This window comes from Gobius niger, assembly GCF_951799975.1.
Source record: "Gobius niger genome assembly, chromosome: 2".
In the NCBI taxonomy this organism is placed as follows: domain Eukaryota; kingdom Metazoa; phylum Chordata; class Actinopteri; order Gobiiformes; family Gobiidae; genus Gobius; species Gobius niger.
The window spans coordinates 41,422,105-41,441,475 of NC_136853.1; the positions used below are offsets into that span (position 1 = coordinate 41,422,105).

Sequence of the window (19,371 nt, forward strand, 5' to 3'; positions counted from 1 at the left end):
GGTTATACAGATAAATACGGTTGTTGCTTCCAGTGTACCCTGAAAACATTGTGATTTTCTGTGAGTTTCCCATGAGTGTTAAGTGCTTCTGGATATACAAAATTATGCTTTACAAAGGACATTTTTGGCAAAGTAAAAGCAAGGCGTTTCGAAGGAGCATAATCTAGGAGGACCTACAGTATGTACCTTCAATCTGAAGTAGAGTAAAAAACAAAAGACCAAACACCAAATGGTACAATTTTACTCTTCCTCCCTTTAGTTGCAATAACGGCCTCATTTCCCCCTTTTCCAAATTGCTGGATGAAGTAGAGTTAGCCTATAGGTTCACACAGAAAGGCAGCGTTAGTCTGAGCCCTTCTTACTGTCACGAGTTCTGGGAAAAACTTACTTAACTCAAAGCAGTACTAAGTAACTCTTGCCCCTAGAGGCCATAAGCGCAACTGCAGGTGTCGTAGCAAGATTTTTTTAAACTTATTAATTGTCTTGGAGAGTAAATACTACGCTGACAGAAAAGCGAAGGGAGAGAGGGATATTGTACATCCAATTATACAATGGAAGTAATTTTTTTTCACTCAACTTGGCTGTAAATACTGTTTAAAGTGATGCTAGCCCGCAGTTAGCTTTGCCCGTTAGCATGTTAGCTTCTTCTTCGTGGTTTTCTGGCCAGAGACACCAGGGGGAGATGAAAGACCCTCCAATCATCCCATAAACACTTGTATTACCCCCACAGGGACTACGAAAAGGATTTATTAAGCTAAACACGTTACTTAGCACTGCTTTAATGCTCTTTCAATTAGATTTTGTCTTGTCATGTAATTATTTTGTTATCAACCGTTTTGAAAATGTATTCCCCATTTTGAATTTTTACGGAAAAGGAACTCAAGTATTTCAGTTTGTGTGGTTGGGAAAATGGCAATTCAAGTTTGCTGCCTCAGAAAGTAATTTACAGTGATCTTTGTTCAGCAGGCAGTCGGTCTTTTCGCACCTGAGCTAAACTAGGATTTTTTTTTTTTCTGAATCCGAGGCACCTTCAAAACAATGCATCTGTACCACAACTACATAAAAAAAAAATAAGCAAAACAAAACATAAAAATATATTACAATAAAAAGTAAAAACAAGTAAAACGCCGGCGTACGCGGCCTACGAAAACTATACAAAGTTTGATACATTCACAGGGAATGGCATTGGTTTACGGCTCCGGATGTTCCGCGCTGAAAGTGTTTTTGTTTTGTGTGTTTCTTCTTGGTTTTGCAAAACGTTTTTTCCGTAAAATGTGTCAGAGCAGTCCAGTGCAGCAGTTCTGTCTCTCTTTTTGCACGGGCGGCAACGGGGGGGGGGGCGAGAGCGGCGGCGTGGCTTTAGTGCCCGTCGTGGTTCTTTGTGCTGGTCCAGTCCAAAATGATCAGGGTCATGCTGCCGGTCATCACGATAAATCCGAGGATGAGGAAAGCCGTGGCCTGGACGGAGAGATTCAAAACGGTCAGACATGGTGCTTTGCAAAGGGGAGTTCTTTCAGCTGTGCTTTACAACAGGAGGGAGGGGGAACCATCATCAACACAGGATGAGTCTATTTCTATTTCTCTATCACAGCGTGCGACCCGGCTGTCTCTCCGGTGTCTCACTGTTTTTTATGACCAGAGAGCAGTGAACAGAATTGCCCATTGGGATGAATAAAGTTGTTTTGATTTTGATATCTCTCTCACGTTCTCTATCTCTCTCTTTCTCCATCTCTCTCTCTATCTATCTCTCTATTTCTCCCTCTCTATCTATCTCTCTATTTCTCCCTCTCTATCTATCTATCTATCTATCTATCTATCTATCTATCTATCTATCTATCTATCTATCTATCTATCTATCTATCTATCTATCTATCTATCTATCTATCTATCTATCTCTCTATATCTCTCTCCCTCTCTCACTATGTATCTCTCTCTCTCTATCTATCTCTCTCTCTCTCTCCATCTCTATCTATCTCTCTATATCTCTCTCTCCCTCTCTCACTATGTATCTCTCTCTCTCTTTCTCCATCTCTCTCTCCATCTATCTATCTATCTATCTATCTATCTATCTATCTATCTATCTATCTATCTATCTATCTATCTATCTATCTATCTATCTATCTATCTATCTATCTATCTATCTATCTATCTATCTATCTATCTATCTGTCTATCTATCTATCTAGCTCTCTATCACCCCCCCTCTATCTATCTATCTATCCCCCTGTTGTTACTGATTCAAAGCGTATAACATAAAAACGAACAGCCAGGCAATTTCAAAAGATGAAGTAGAGTTTCTGTGCTTGTTCGGTTGATTAACAATGAAAGAAGTATTTACTCAAGGAGCTCACGACCCTCTGAAAACGGTTCCCCGACTCACCAATAATTTTAAATAATCCATCAATCCCATTGCCTATACTTAAAGTGATAGTCTGGAAGTCTAAATGTTTTACAAATTCTATGAAATGTGCACAATGGACTCCCTGGCCTTGCATTTTCATGTAAAGTAAGTAATAATATAGAAATACATTATAAAATCCCTCCTTCCTGGATCTCAGCAACTAATCAGAGTCTAGCATCCTCCTGCTTCGACCAATGAGACGAGCTTTTCCAGTGAACCGGCCTGTCAGGTCCAATCAGGAGGGAGGGGGAGGAGCTTGATCGTTCGCTTTTGAAAATTATGTTCCTGCTCTCCTCATTCTGCAAACTAAGAAGTGCTTTCTGATAAAAGAGGGGAGGAATTTGATTGTTTTGTTTTCAAATGTCAACCTCTCCTCACCTTGCAACACTTTAAATGCCTGATACGACGCTCATCATTCCCATGAACTAGCATTTCTTTGAGGAAAATGCTCAAATATACGTTTAAAAAAAGCCAGTAGCAACAGGTAACTCAGGAGCACAAGCCAGTTCCCTTACCCCAATCTTCTGCACAGACTTCATGGACTCCTTCTTGACCAGCTTGATGTAGAAAGCAGACGGGAGGATGAAGATCAGCATAGCAGCAGCAGAGGCACCTAGAGAAAGGAGAGAGCTTATTAGAAATCTGCTCAACTTTTGGCTCGCTGGCTTTGAAATAAGAAATGTTTTGATTTAGCTCATGGGGTGATTATCTCTACGTAATCATTGGGAACCGTGAACTCACCGATGAAGCCGAAGATGTCCCTGATGGTGGGCACGAAGATGACGAGGGCGTTGGTCCCGGCCAGGAGCACCACAGTGATGAGAGTGTGACGCACCCAGCTGAACTCTTTGGAGGCGCACATGAGCTGGTTCACAGAGGTACGGATCTGCGCACACAGACGGGGGCAGCACGGGTTAAGAACGAGCGATCAACAGGTAAATCAAACTCTTAATAGAACATTTAGCATATAATCATCCTGCTATATGAACTAATACATGTCAATGGTATAGTACTGAGTCATTATCTAACTATTTCTCCAGAATTGTACCCATTATAGCAAGAAATAAATGCAGAACTATTACATTTTTTTCTATACTTGGTTTTCGATACCAATACCTGAGCGTTTTTTTCCCCCCCGATATCTATACTAAGATACTTTGTCGTCTAGAACCAGAAAACAGAACTGTTTGGATTAGAAGATCTGGAAATGTATGATATCAGGTTCATCTGCAATGTCCAGAAATGTGTGAAAAATGGGGAATAATTTGGGGGGAAATTGGGAGAGATTGTGGCAGAAAAAAAAAAAAGAAGGGGAAATATTAGTAATAAAATTGGGTAAAAATGAGGGTAAACATTGGGGGAAAAAGAAAAATGTGTGAAATATTTATGGGGGAGTTGGGCACACGTTAAAAATTTAGGGGAAAGTGTGTAAAAAAAAATATGGGGCATCATTTATTTGAGCTGAAACGACCAAGTTACTTACTTTAAACTCAAAAAGGTGTCACTTCGGGTCCGTAATATCGAAGCTGCAGTTACGCTTAAGACCTGAGGTGGCAGTAGTGAGCATAAAATGACTAACATGCCCCTTTAATGCTTCAGGTGTCAAAACTCAGATCTAAAGATGTAATTTTTCAGTACTTGCTTTTGAGGTTTTGACTTTTTCGATACCAGTAGCTCCTAAACCCCTGAGGATAACCTTGTCTTCCCGCTTCAGTGCCAGTAAGCGAGGCTAAAAGGGCGTTCTGTCTGGTGTTTACTCACTGGGAAGAGCACCACAGGGACGGTGAGGGTGACGGCGGTGAGGACGGCCAAGCGCACGATGAGCAGGACCACGTCAGACTTGTAGATTTTGGAGTAAGTGTGAAGCAGCTCGGGCTCAACGTGAACTGGAAATAAATCAATAATGTGGTTAGTTACAGATACATCACAGCTAAAAAACAGCGGTGGAAAATTGATGAGGGTTTTTGTTTGTATTGCGTCTTTATAAAGCCCCCAAAGCATGTTTTGTAAATAGAAGCGACCTCTATCAGCGCCTTGTGCAACTCGTTTCTGAGAATGTTACGGATCCGTGCGGCAGGTGTGGCTTTCTCACAGTATTATATAACACGTCCGGGTTTTTTTATCTTTTATTTGAACAGTCTGTGGCTGAAAGCAGACGGCCGATGTACACAAGTGTCAAGGGAATTAAAAATACTCACTGTTGAAGGTGAGGTATCCGAAGAGAGCAGCCAGCAGGTACATGATGAACATTGCCAGGAAGGAGACGTTGGCCACGCCCTGCATCTTTCTACGGGAACGGCTGGTGATGAGACGGAGAGAAGAGGTTGAGTTTCACCAAATATATCAAACGCAGTAGGTTAGATAATGAATCATAAAAAAGTAAATATGAATGAACTACATTGTTAGTCAGCCTCTGTATCACTGGCTAATAGGGGTGGGAACCTCTGGGTACATCACGATTCGATACATGGCTCACGATAACCTTACTGCGATAATTTTTTTTACCTTTTTTTAATCATTTGTTTTCATGTGCTTTGTCCCCCTTTTTCTAAAATAACTCGATAAGTGAATGAATCTGTCACTGGCATCAATTCATTTACTATAAAAGTAATAGACTGTATTTGTGTGACAGGGTTTGGTCCAAGTGCTTACAATTGTAGTGCTGCCCCCTGCTGTTCCGACTGAATCCTTAAAGGGATGTTTCAGGATTTTTGACATAGGGCCCCATTTCCTTGTTATCCAGAGTGTTTTTTTTTTGTAATTCATGCAGTTCTTGTATTTGAAGAGTTACGTGGCGCTAGGCTAGTGCAAGGCTAGCGCATTTCGACGATATCAGCTAGCCTGCATTAAAAACAGTCTGACCCGCTCCACAGTGCACCTGAGGTAAATCACTTATAACGCCAGACTAACCATATAAATGTCTGTGTCGATAGAATCATTTTAACCGTTTTGCCTTTAAAATACCTTCTATTTGAGCAGCATCAGCTTCGTGGTTGTATAAGCTAGAAAATAGTCCCTCAAAATGTGATCATTCATGTGATGCAGGTCAGTTATATTCCAAAAATTATTCTATCGACACAATTTATATGGTCAGTCTGGTGTTATAAGTGATTTGCCTCAGGTGCTCTGTGGGGTCAGACTGTTTTCAATGCAGGCTAGCTGATACCATAGAAATGCGTTAGCCTTGCATTAGCCTAGCACCACGTAACTCTTGAAATATAAGAACTGCATGAATTACAAAAAAAAAAATGTCTCCAGAAATCAGCAACACTCTGGATAACTAGGAAATGAGGCCCTATGTCAAAAATCCTGAAATATCCCTTTAATCATTATCGGCCTCTATTGACTGTGAAAACTGTGGACCACTGCTACGTCATTAACATGAAAAGTATCGGAATAAAAAGCATCGTCTCGCAAAATATCACGATACATTGGAAAATCGATATATTGTTGCGCCCCTACTGGCCATGGTGGCTACCACAACTTCCCCTGATGATATGCATGATTAAGACTAGTTACAAACTGTGAAATTATAGACAAAGGAAGTCCAAGTTTCCAGTGTACTCACTCCTTCAGCTCCTCGTACATGGGCAGGATCGCCGGGTGGCACACGAAGGCGAAAGTCAAGATGGGCACAGCGTACACAGTCTGAGAAAAACAAAACATTCAGTTACAACTTCTACTTCATTTAAGCACGAAACCCGCTTTCCTTCTTCTTTGATCCCTCGTCCTACCTGTGAGTTGACGACGACGTATTTGGGCGTGCAGACGTCCTCGCTGTAATCCACGGCCGTGCGGTTGAGATGGGAGAGGGTGCTGTTGATAACTTTAGTCACGGTTTCGTTCAAAGCGGCTTCGTCCAGGATCGGGAGAGGGCACGGGATCTGGAACTTCTTGATGATCACCTAAAGCAAACACACGCCATTTAAAAAAAAAAACTATGAAGCCGTTTTCAGTGGGCGGAGAGTCTCCACCGCTCGCACACAAAACACTCCCTGACGAATTCTCATGTGCCAGTCATGCGCCTCAAACAGGTGGGACAAACTCACCACAATGAGGAAGAAGACCATGCAGAGGAGGGACAGTCCACTCGTGTATCCAAGGTAACCTACAAGCGGCACAAACATACAGAACTTACTCATGTTTTCGTGACTATGACATTGTAGTGTCAAAAAGTAAATATCAAGCACTGGCTTAAATGACTTGAATTGAGGAAATGTATCTTGTTTTGAGCGGTTTTCACTCATTTAGACACTTTTCCTGATTGGACCAAGTTTACTTTGCTTGTTTGAGGACATTTCAGACCAGTTCTAGGGTAAATCTCGCTTGAAACAAGAAAGTCGAATTGCCAATGAGATAAGACCAATTTTCTTACCCCATTCACTGGAAAAAATGAAATCTTATTTTAGACAAAAATGACTTAAAAGTGCTTGAAATAAGACTTTTAATGCTGCTTTTGATACGTTTTTGACTCGTCTTGAAACAAGATTGCCAATGGAACTAGACAGATTTTTCTTGTCTTTGACCATTTTGTCTCATTTCAGGTTTTTTTTTTGTCTCATTTTAAGCGTTCAAGTTAATTTGTCTTATTTTGAGCAAATTAATGCTTGTTCCATTGGCAATCTTATTTCAAGACGAGTCGAAACCTAGTCAAAATCTGCATCAAAAGTCTTATGGCAAAGAAAATGACCTGAAATAAGGACGAAATGTATCGAAACGAGTCAGAAACATCTCAGAACAAGTGAAATCATCTAGGACAAATGCCCAAGAACAACTAAAATTTGGATTATTATGCTCAAATTGAGATGTTTATACTGAGTTAGATTCTGTAAACTAAAAAAAAACATTCTTTGGGATTTGTTGGACATTTATTTACCAAGGTTTTTGAGCAGGGACAGCGGCAGGATGATGGTCACGGACACGATCAGCACAAGGTAGTCCCCGTTAGTGTACCATTCACTGCAAAAACAAAACATCCTTTACGTTAGAGACCAATGTATTATGACAACAAATGCATTACACTCAATATACTGCTTTTTCTCTCTCTCTCTCTCTCTCCTTAAACCTACGCTGGAATGTGATCAAGCCTGTCTGCATCTCCGCTGACATCGCCGCAGCCCTCGAGACTGAAATAGATCAAAGCGCTCACGCCAATCGAAAGCATCCACTGGTTCTGCGAGTCCACACGCCCCACTCGATCATCTCTCTCTTTCTCTTTCTTTCTCTTTCTTTCTTCCTCCTCTTCTGCCCTTCCACTCTCAACTCAAGGACGAGCGCGATAACCTTCAGACGGACGCCTCGTGATGAACCCGGCCAGCCACCGTTTTGCCCGGCAACTGTCTCTTTTTATAGGTAACAAACGCTCTTAGGGACTAGATGCAGGTTGGCCATTTTATACTCACTACTGCCACCTCAGGTCATACGTGTAACTGCAGGTTCTGTATTAAGCCCGTGCATGACGGCAATTTGGACCCAAAGTAACAACTTTTTGAGTGACTGTGCAGGATTTTAGAGGCCGTTATGGTGAACAGGCCTAATTCTACACATTGGGATGTTGCTGGAACATGTAGGGGGATGAAAATACTAAACTGCGTATAGTCCCTTTAAAGGAAGTAACTTGGTCGTTTCAGCTCAAATAAATGATTTTTTTGCCCCATATTTTTTTTACACCAGTGTTAATTTTGACAGCATATTTTATTTTAGTTTTAGTCTTAGTCTTTTGACTAAAATGTATTTTAATTTTAGTCAAGATTTAGTCAAAAAAAACTTTGCAATTTTAGTCTAGTTTTAGCCGACTAAAATTAAGACTAATTTAGTCGACTTATATTTATAATATTCATTATAATAATATTTAATCAAGGTCCTCGACTAAATGGAGCTGCTCCACATGAACAAAGCTCAGAGCTGTTCATTTGGCAGTGAATTTAAATGATCTGAGGCTTTTTCAGACTGACAATAGAAGTTTGGATGATTTTAGTCTCTCCTTTTCATTTTTATTTAGTCTTATTTTAGTCGACTAAAATATCACTTTGACTAAAATTAAGACAAAATAATTTAGTCCACGAAATTTTACACATTTTCTCCTTATTTTTTAATGTGTGCCCCATTCCCCCTAAACATTTCACCCCTTTGTTGTTTTTTCCCCAAATTTTGCCCTCATTTTTACCCAATTTTATCACTAATAATTCCCCTTTTTTCCCTTCCCTTCTTTTTTTTCTTACCACAATCTCTCCCAATTTCCCCCCAAATTATTCCCCATTTTTCACACATTTCTGGACATTGCAGATGAATCTGATATTGTACATTTCCAAACAGTGTAGTTCTGTTTTCTGGTTCTAGACGATGTAGGGGGAGTAAAATACATAATTTTTAAACATTTTTAAACTCTGTATAGTCTCTTTAAGCCGTCGTCGGACTTTGACTACCAAGTTCAGATGACGCTCCAACAACTTTTGTCTGAGTAAGACTGAGAACTAACTCGAATACATTTATGACCATGCTTCATCAGACAGCTGTAGATATAAATAAATCACGATCTATTATCTTTTTTTTTAATGGATATGACAATTTATACTGTACTATTATAAAACTACAAAGGAATTACAAATTGGATGAGACTAATACACCAATTTCCCCAAGCTACAATGGTTTTCTCCTGACTATTGGCTAAACCATAAGCCATACTTGCAAACTCTTCCCATCTAATGTCCTATATCCTCTCACTAACAGCGCACACGCTCATTTGGATACCGCAACCCCACGAATTTCCATTTCATTTTCGAGAACTGACAGAGCCTGTTATGTTATTTGTGCGTGTCTGACGCCGACTTACTCGCTGTTGCCAGTGAAAGCCTGGATCACGATCGGCAGCTCATACTTGACGATGTAGAGGTAGCTGGACATCGCTGTGGAAAGAGAAAAAAAAAAAAAATCAACTTTAAATCACTTTCTGACGTCAAGCGTTCAATTAGCTGTTCCACTCTTCTCTCTCTCAAAGGACCAGTTCAAATGTTTCGGGGGGGGGGAAAAACAACACACCCCTTTAATTTCCATAGCTGGCATGAGACACTGAAGAAGCATTGTTTTGCGAATACCGAGTTACGCACGAGAAGGTGGCTAAAAACTTACGCAACAGTCTTTTCCCCCCACAGTGTTTTATTTTCCTCCACTCACCGCCAATGTTCTGCATCGTGATGGAGCAGGAAGCGGCGAGTTTTCCTGGCATCCCGAACGCTTTGTACCCGAGCTGCTCGTACACCAGGGCGCCTTAAAAAAGAAGAAGGTGCAACGTGTTAAAAGAAAGAAAAAAAAGACAAGACGCAGCGCATTGCAAGATTCTGCACTAGCGCGGGGGCCTGTTTAAAACGCCACTGGGAAATAAGTCGGGGTTGGGAGTTTTTATAGGGGATAAGCTGAATTTTACGTACCTCCTTCGTTGGCCGTCTTTAGCAGCAAATGCACGGAGTATAGTGAGAAGATGGCCACGGATACCAGGAGGATGCTGTAACAGGAAAAAAACAATAGAGATTTAGCTCCAGGTCACCATATAATACAATACACAACACAAAGAAGTACAAAAATCTGGATAAAACTGAGAAAAATCATGATCAAAACTGAACTTGTGCACTGCAGTGAATATCAAGCATTGGTGAATGTCTTGAATTGAGCAAATGTTTCTTGTTTAAAGCAGTTTTATCTCATTTAGACTTTTTTCCTGTTCTGACCAAGTTTATTTTGCTCTTTTGATGACGTTTGTGACCAGTTCTAAGGTAAATCTCACTTGAAATAAGAAGGTAAAACTGCCAGTGAGATAAGACCAATGTTCTCCAAGAAAATTACTTGAAATAAGGACAAAATGTATTGAAACAAGTCAGAAACGTCTCAAAACGAGTGAAATAATCTGGGTCAGGAGCCCGCCTACACCTTTCATTGTCAAAACATCTCAAATTCGGATTATTATACTCAAATTGAGACTTTTATATTAATCTACTTCATTACTTTTTGCAGTGTGTACATTTGCACCCCCAAAAGCAACATATTGAATCTTTTTTTAGTTATAACTTCAAGATCCCAGCATCTCGTCACAGAAGGGGGCGTGGCTTCACCGAGGGGGAAAATAGAATCTTTAGAGAATCACAATTTTCCACTCTTTTTAGTCATTTTCTGGTGGAATATGAACTTATTTATCACACACAAATAAAGTCAAGTGTAAATCGGGCCCATGTGGATATTTTCTCACAGCAGATTGTTCAGTAATAGTGAAAAAACGGATGCTAACATGTAGCATCAAGTTAGCATTCTCTGTTATTTATGTGTTTACGGGCTGTTGAACCACAATGCTCCAATCCATGTCTTTGTACTTTATTTAGTAGAAAACTATATTCATAATTCAGCGTTTGTTAAAGTAGTTTTTGAATAATGCCATAACTTTTACTATAAGAAAAAGGAGAAAAGAAATGAGAAAGTTTAGATTTCTCTCCAAGTTGTTTCCCCCTTTAACTGTTTTCAAACATGACCATATATGGGTGATTCCAGAGATGCCGTCTGTATCTATCTTCACGTGTTGTCGTTTTGCATAGAGGTCGGGAGGTCGTCACTATGAGATCCTCTTAGCTGCAGGGACAGTGCGATCAGCGGTGTGTATTCATAGCGCAGGTGAAAATTAATCTCTGGTTCAAATTCTAAGCGAAACCATTGCCTCTCCCTCCTCTGCGAGTGACAAGTGCAAACAATCGACTTGTGTCTAACAGCTTATATACAGGGGCTGGACTGGGACTGAAAAACGGCCCTGGACTCTGACCAGCCTGGCCCAAGCACTTCCAAAGACATATTTTAACCTCTTGCCTCCTGTCTTAACCGAGTGCCTTTTCTCAAGTTCAGCTTTACCCAAATCTAAAAGCTTCTCAACTGGAAAGCAACGGTGTAACGCTTAATTTGAAAGCTAAGCCTACAAAAGTGATCGCTGCATTTTTGTCACATTTTTTGTTGCTTTTTCATTACTTTTTTTGTGGCTTTTTGGTGGGATTTTGTCACTCTTTTTGACACTTTTTATTCCTTTTCCATCACTTTTTTTCACTGCTATGTCGTCATGTTGTCACTTTTCTGTCGCTTTTCACCGTCGTTTTCATCGCTATTTCAACGCTATTTCAACGCTTCTCTTTTAAAGAGGGGGTATTATGCTTTTTTCAATCACATAGCACCAGTCTATATCACACTACAATGATGACCAAACCTTCTGTTAGTCTGTAAATGCAGTAAATTAGAATAATTGCCTTCTCAAAATGGCTGTAGTGAATGTTTTGAAATAGGCCTCTGTCTCGTTAAGAACCTTTGACCCTTTCCGACACGCCCCCTCCACATATCCCTAAAATGGCCGCCATCAGAGTTTTTACAGATGACTCAAAAATACGTGAATGTGCCAAGGCAACACTTCAGGCATGTTTTTAATGAGGGAATGACATAATAACATGATGCAAAGCTTGAAAAAGTCGATTTTGCATAATACCCCCCCTTTAAGCTTTTAGATTTGGGTAAAGCTCGGTTAAGGTAAGAGGTTAAGGAGAAAATTGAGAGGCCAGACTGGTGGCCCGAGAGCCAGTGGCCCTTCTGTGCTCTTCCAGAATGGACATACGGCCAGTCCACCCCTGCTTATATATAGATTTATAATAACAGGCCGGTGCTGATTTACTGATTACCTGTTAGCAAAAACACACACATGGCATCTTTCAGTCTCCTTCAGAAAATTAATAATCTAATTTCCTCATCTGCCACTGTGCGTGACGCCGCAGCACCGCGCCCCTCATTCATAGCCTATGTTTAAACTAATTCTCTGTTGACGTTGTAGCTGCGGGATTAGTCCGTTTTCGCTAAGCCGCTTCACCTGACACTCCCTCTGTTTGTAAATACAACAGACGCCATTTGCTTGAGTCATGCGCTGCACACGGCCTACGGTTCTTACTATTATATTGTTCTATGAAGCCTTTTGTTTTGAATTTCTGGATGAAAAAATACAAGCTACACCTAGAGCAAGATAGGTGTGGTCCATTTTCTTGTAAAACGTGTGCTTCAAGTAATCCAAGTAGTAGCAGAAAGAAAGAAAGAAAGAAAGAAAGAGAGCAACACTATAGTTCAGTTTTAAATCCTTGTACAATATTAAATCTCCGAATCTATGATATTGACTCCTCTATATCTATATTAATCTATCTACATTATTCCCAGTGACACTGTGTTCAACCATGGATAAGATTGTGTCACATCCAGTGCTTTTGACGCTTGTAAATTCATCCCATCGTCTTGCCTACAGGGGGCACTGTTGCTATCTGTATTTACGCAGCTGTTGCTTCTGCTTTCCACGTTTAATCTCGTCAAAACACGATAGTACGCTTGAAAAATAAACAACTTTTGACCCTGAGGAAATCTTTTGGAAACCTGACGGTGAAATAGTACAAGCCGTCCGCGTCCTCCATTGGACAGACACAACCACACCTGCCGTTTGCGTCAGGGCGACCACAAGAATACACGTAACGGCAACTTCCGGTTTCTGTGGCGAAAGTTCAGCTTCAGGGGAAAAAACCAATAGTGGTAATGGAGGCTACGCATTGTTTCCGGGTAAATATTGACTATGTCGTAATGAATTAAAAACTGTTTATGTCAAATTAAACGCATTTAAAGAGAAAAAAAAGGCATTTTTGAGAATAAATTCACTACTTCACTACTTTTCTCCCCTTTTTTTTTGGGGCAATATTTTTTGTTTGTTTTATTGCTTTGTGTCTCAATATTTTGATTCTAATTCTTGCACAATGTAGCTTTGACTAGGCTACCCATAGATAGGCTATATATAAAGGCAAGATGTCTTAAGGCAGAGTCACTTCCAGCATAATGGGCGGCCATCTTGCCACAGGGAAGCTTTCTGGCGAGCTCAAGTAAGTGAGTGATTAGTACGAACACAAATCCTCATATCTCGCTCAAATCTTCGGTCTGGTTTCTTACAAAAGTTATTAACGTGGCTATAATTCTGTACATGTTGAAATCAAGATTTTAACCATAACAAATCAAACCGTTTGAAAATCGGTAGAAGATTGAGCAAGTTATGGTTATTCAAAAGTACATGCAGAATAAAACACACTGTTGCGAGTGAGCGAGCTCCCTGTGGCAAGATGGCCGCCGTGTGTGGACGTTGCCCTCCATTGGCCAGAAACGCGTATGAGACATCTAGCCTTTATATATATCTATAAGGCTACCTGCATCAATATTGTAAGTAGTTCGGGATGTTCCACTGTTGCCATGGAGATCCGCCATGTTTGTGGCTGTTAGCATACATTTTCTATAGACTAGCATTAGCTAAAAACAGTATAAAAAGTGGAGAAAAAAGCAGTGGAACAACTCCGTAGCCGTTGAGTCACTGTTGGTTAATACATCTAACTCACTGTAGCGTCCAAGTATTTTAATATGGACAATAATAGAGTAAGGGAGATTCCGCGTTTTACCATGGAGATCGGCCATATTTATAGCTGTTAGCATACATTTCCATAGACTAACATTAGCTAAAAACAGTATAAAAAGTGGAGAAAAAAGCCGTGGAGTTACTTCTGGTAAATACATCTAACTCACTGTGGTGTCCAAGTGTTTTAATGTGCACAATAACTCCAGTATTTTAACTTTTAAAATCTCCATTAGTTTACAATTGCTGCCCATAATGCTTAGCGATATGACGTCAAATTCCCGAACTCTAAACTGTGTAAAAGCTGGAGAAAAAAGCCGAGGAACAACTCCGATAGCTGTTGAGTCACAGTTGGTAAATACATCTAACTCACTGTAGTGTCCAAGTATTTTAATATGAACAGCAGTGCTAATTCCAATGCTAGCTGGGGTACAGTAGTTAGTTCGGGCAATAGGTAAATCCGCAGCTGTTTCCATAGTAACGTCAATCTATTGAACTGGAACTAGCTTCAGGTAAAACGGCTTAAAAACCGAACAAACACAGGCCCAAATGCACAGTTTCAGTTTGTGGGACCATGGCACAAGCGCATTAAAACAACAAAGAGCCGTGCGTTATTCAGTTTTAATGCACTCCGCTGTGTGTGACTCCACGTCCTCGTCGTTTAATCCTTACTTGTGTATAACATTCTGTTTGCTTTGTTATGTTTACTTACACAAATAGTGCAATCCCTGTGTTGGCCATGGCGTAGGACAGTCCCAGGATCCCGCTGCCCATGATGGCGTTTCCAAGGTTAAACACTGACATGCCAAAAGAGGCACTGCCTGGATTCTGTGGACAATACATACAACACAATTACAAAACAATAATAACAATATCATTTCTTTACGGAGCAGAAGACCGACTTCACTTACATATTCAGTCTCATACTTCTTCTTTCCCAAGGTGCCATCGGGAAGAAAGTTCTGAATCTCCGCTTCCAAGTCTGTGCTGTAAGGGCTGCGCAAACAAAACGCCATTAGTTATATTATAATCGAACGCCTGATGTTCCTCATTAAAGAGATCCACGCCTTACCCTCCAAGCGCCACTTTCTTGTCCTGGTACCCGTAGTCGTTGCTGTTGCTGCTGGAGTTGTCATCCTCCGTAAAAGTGTTCAAATGGTTCATCTCAGTGGGCTGCTTCATGCTGCAAAATCAAGAGAGAAATAAATTATACGTTTTAATGTCGAGCCGATCATCATTCTGAGTCAGCATCAATGCCCAGGTGATTGTTCAAAAATAGCAGCAGAAGTCCTACTCCTCTCTGTTTCTCTTCAATGTTGTTTATTTTTGGAACCTTTTCTGTTCATAACATTGGAGACGACTGTGTAAGGTGACATTTTGACAAAGCTTTTAGCAGAATATTGCCGCAGAAGCAAGGAGGCATGGAGGATTGATTTGATTTATACTTTTTTCAAACTGTTTCACTTTTGGCAGATCACATTTCCTCCAATATTCATAAAAATGTTTGTAAATAAATGCTGCGTGCACGCTTTAGAATCACGCACAGCATTTTCCATCAATAAAGTGCGCCTCACAGGCCATTTATTCTCTTTTACGCGTGGTCAAGAGTCCATATGAATGTTTCCTTTATTCCAGCTTTTTTTTTTGTCAAACTGGTTTGTTTAACTCATCTGTTTGGCTCTGCTCACAATTACCCCTCCCATACTGTATTATTGTGGTCATGCGTCAAGGCGCAGGTAAAGCTTTCTTTGCAAAATTACCCACATTGTCCACCTCCTTTATTAAACTAACAGCTACGGAGGCCTATGTTGGTTCACAGTTGCAGAAATAACAATTCGGCTCACGTTTATCTTCATATTTTCAGGTGCTTCCAATTTTTTCGTTACATAAGCCTGCGTTATGACGTGCGCTCACGTTTGGAGTTCATCAATATTCATAGGCAAACGCCCTGTCAAAACGCACAAACGAGTCAAAACACCTTTTCACCTCCGCGTCCCATTTGCAAGATAATAATACATCATCACTTTTAACAATAGCTTCAGTTTCTTTGATATGGCTGGAAACTACAGACGGATCGGCGCATTTTGACGCACAGCGGTTATTTCCACGTCCGCCTCTTTGACTGACAACGACAACACCCAATTATTCCCGCCCAATTTGAGCAGCTTTACTTTTTATTTCTTTTACTTTTCATTTCACCACAGCAGGACCGGTTTGTTCCATGATTGTTTGAGCAAGAGAGGCGCGCGCAAATGCCCTCCCGTAGCGCCCGTCGTATCACGTGACGCGCAGCTTTTTAAAACTGGAAGGGGGGAGGGTTGAGGAAGAGAGGAGAGAAGTGAGGAAAGAGGGAGGGAGGGGGGACACCGGCGCGAGTGGAAAAATACCAGAAAGCCGGCATCTCTCCCCAGACAGCCCCGTGTACAGACAGACGCCCACTGACAAAAGGTTACCCCTTCATAATCATAACTTTTTTTTTGTTCCATGATGCGCGTCTCTTCGCCATTGTTTATAATCGACTCGGACACCCGGCCTGTATCCGTTTAATGACATTACAGGAGTCACCGGCCCCGATGGAAACAAAGGCACGTGTTGGCAGTCCGTATATGGGCACGACTTTCCCACCCTGACTCATTCAAGACAAGTCAATACCACTGCGTTTACAAATCCCGCATTACACACTTGAAATGACTAACCGTATGGAATTTTTGGGGGGGGAATTAGGGGTCGAGTCGGGAGCCCCTGGCTGCACCATCACTGTCACACGCCTCGTTTCATTATTTATTTATCAAAAAACATGGGACGACCTCGTGAAGGAACGCCCGAGGAGGAGATCGTGGCACAAATATTGACACATTTTGCGCAAAGACGGGAGGGAAAAAAAAACGTTATGCCTCTTCTCATTGAGCAGAATAGGAACACGCAGAACAGCGTAAAAAAAAACTGAACAACTTGCCGTTTTGTCAAGAGTGTCCAACTGCGGTGAAAACAATAAACATAGCTTTCAAATGAGTCACACGGCGTCTTTTATCCACAGTTTTACGCACGAGACGGGGATGAAATTGGCTCCGTTGCAACAGCGTAATTGTTCCTGTTCGTGTCATATAAGTTTCCTTTTCCTCAAATAAAAGGAGACAAGATAAGTAAACCGTAGAATTCCAACTATGCGAGCACGAGGTCGTAAAAGCCTAATTGTAACACGCCTTAATCCTCTCCCCCTTTTACGCACAAGACGGGGAAGAATGTGATGCGTCCTACTTTCAATGGAATTTCGCTCACATTAAAAATTGTACTTTATTTTTAAATGTTAAATCATATTATAACACGCAGAGAGAAAACTGTAAGTTGCAAAAAAGCCAAATATTACAGCGTGGATTGTGCCGCCCACACCGGCAAATGGTGACAGGCTGGCGGCGTGTGGTCCTTACCTGCTTCAAAAGACGAATCCTTTCTCCAAACAGGTAGATGTAGCGATTCAAAAGAAGTCCGGGTGATTTATCTATTCCCAAAAAAATAATTGAAGTATTGTCCTTGTAAATATTGGGGTTGTTAAAAGCGAAATCGAAATTGAGTGCGAAAAAGCGCGTGGCAAAAAAAAAGATGTAAATCAATGAAAGACCCGCAGTCGATTCACTAAAGATACAAAAGAATGATAAGAATAAATAAAAGATGTTGTTAAGTTTGATTGTTAGTGTAGCGATGCCTCTTTTATAAGAGATGCTTCCCGTTCGGTTTGGAGAGTGGGTTCTGCCGGAGGAGGGGTGGGTCGGGGCTTATAAAGATGAGCATTGCATCAGCCTCAATGCAAAAGATCCTGGCAGGAAACTGAGGGACAGAGACGGGAGGGAGGGGGGGGGGGGGGGGGGGGGGCGTGGCTACGCGAGGAGGGGGCGGGGCAGTGCAATGGAACTTTTACGCACAACCAACCCGACGTGGATTTGTGTACAAACAGAGCCTGGCTGCTGAGTGACCTACACAGCCAGGACTTCTCCCTGACGCGAACCAGAACATTCCGGCGCGAGGCGCTGTTTAGGAGGAAGAACAACGGCCCTGATGATGGAGACGATTTATTTTCTATTTTTAAAACAATAATAAAGGAGCGCGAGATTCCACAATATAAACGAATAACTATACACTCAAATACTACTACTGTTTACTACTACTACTACTACTACTACTACTACTACTACTACTACTACTACTACTACTACAACTACTACTACTAGTACTACTACTACTACTACCACTACTACTACTACTAGTACTACTACTACAACAACTACTACTACTACTACAGCTACTACTACAGCTACTACTACTACTACTACTACTACAGCTACTACTACAGCTACTACTACTACAGCTACTACTACTACTACTACTACTACTACTACTACTACTACTACTACTACTACTGCAACTACTAGGCTACAACTACTACTACTACTGCAACTACTAGGCTACAACTACTACTACTACTACTACTACTACTACTACTACTACTACTACTACTACTACTACTAGTACTACTACTACTACTACCACTACTACTACTACTAGTACTACTACTACTACTACTACTACTACTACTACTACTAGTACTACTACTACTACTACCACTACTACTACTACTAGTACTACTACTACAACTACTACTACTACTACTACAGCTACTACTACAGCTACTACTACTACTACTACTACTACTACTACTACTACTACTACTACTACTAGTACTACTACTACTACTACCACTACTACTACTACTAGTACTACTACTACAACTACTACTACTACTACTACAGCTACTACTACAGCTACTACTACTACTACTACTACTACTACAGCTACTACTACAGCTACTACTACTACTACTACTACTACAGCTACTACTACAGCTACTACTACTACTACTACTACAGCTACTACTACAGCTACTACTACAACTACTACTACTACTACTACAGCTACTACTACAGCTACTACTACAACTACTACTACTACTACTACAGCTACTACTACAGCTACTACTACAACTACTACTACTACTACTACAGCTACTACTACAGCTACTACTACTACTACTACTACTACTACAGCTACTACTACAGCTACTACTACTACTACTACTACTACAGCTACTACTACAGCTACTACTACTACTACAGCTACTACTACAGCTACTACTACAACTACTACTACTACTACTACAGCTACTACTACAGCTACTACTACTACAGCTACTACTACTACTACTACTACTACAGCTACTACTACAGCTACTACTACTACTACTACTACTACAGCTACTACTACAGCTACTACTACAACTACTACTACTACTACTACTACAGCTACTACTACAGCTACTACTACTACAGCTACTACTACTACTACTACTACTACAGCTACTACTACTACAGCTACTGCTACTACTACCACTACTACTACTACTACTACTACAGCTACAGCTACTACTACTACTACTACTATTATTACTAATAGTACTAGTAGCATTAGTAGTAGTAGTA

General features: G+C 40.8%; 1 protein-coding gene across 1 annotated transcript; it reads right to left on the reverse strand.

The window, feature by feature from the left end:
• Positions 1-1,348: 1,348 nt before the first annotated feature.
• slc38a2 (solute carrier family 38 member 2) lies at positions 1,349-17,431 on the reverse strand. The gene is made up of 16 exons (XM_079552479.1): positions 17,269-17,431; positions 14,913-15,023; positions 14,752-14,836; positions 14,553-14,668; positions 9,828-9,901; positions 9,574-9,666; positions 9,233-9,305; positions 7,277-7,359; positions 6,450-6,508; positions 6,135-6,305; positions 5,969-6,048; positions 4,599-4,699; positions 4,162-4,286; positions 3,142-3,286; positions 2,916-3,013; positions 1,349-1,458 (listed from the first exon to the last, which is right to left on the reverse strand). Exons 2-16 carry the CDS (start codon positions 15,020-15,022, stop codon positions 1,360-1,362), a joined length of 1,512 nt encoding a protein of 503 aa, XP_079408605.1. The 5' UTR covers position 15,023; positions 17,269-17,431; the 3' UTR covers positions 1,349-1,359.
• Between the last annotated feature and the right edge of the window lie 1,940 nt (positions 17,432-19,371).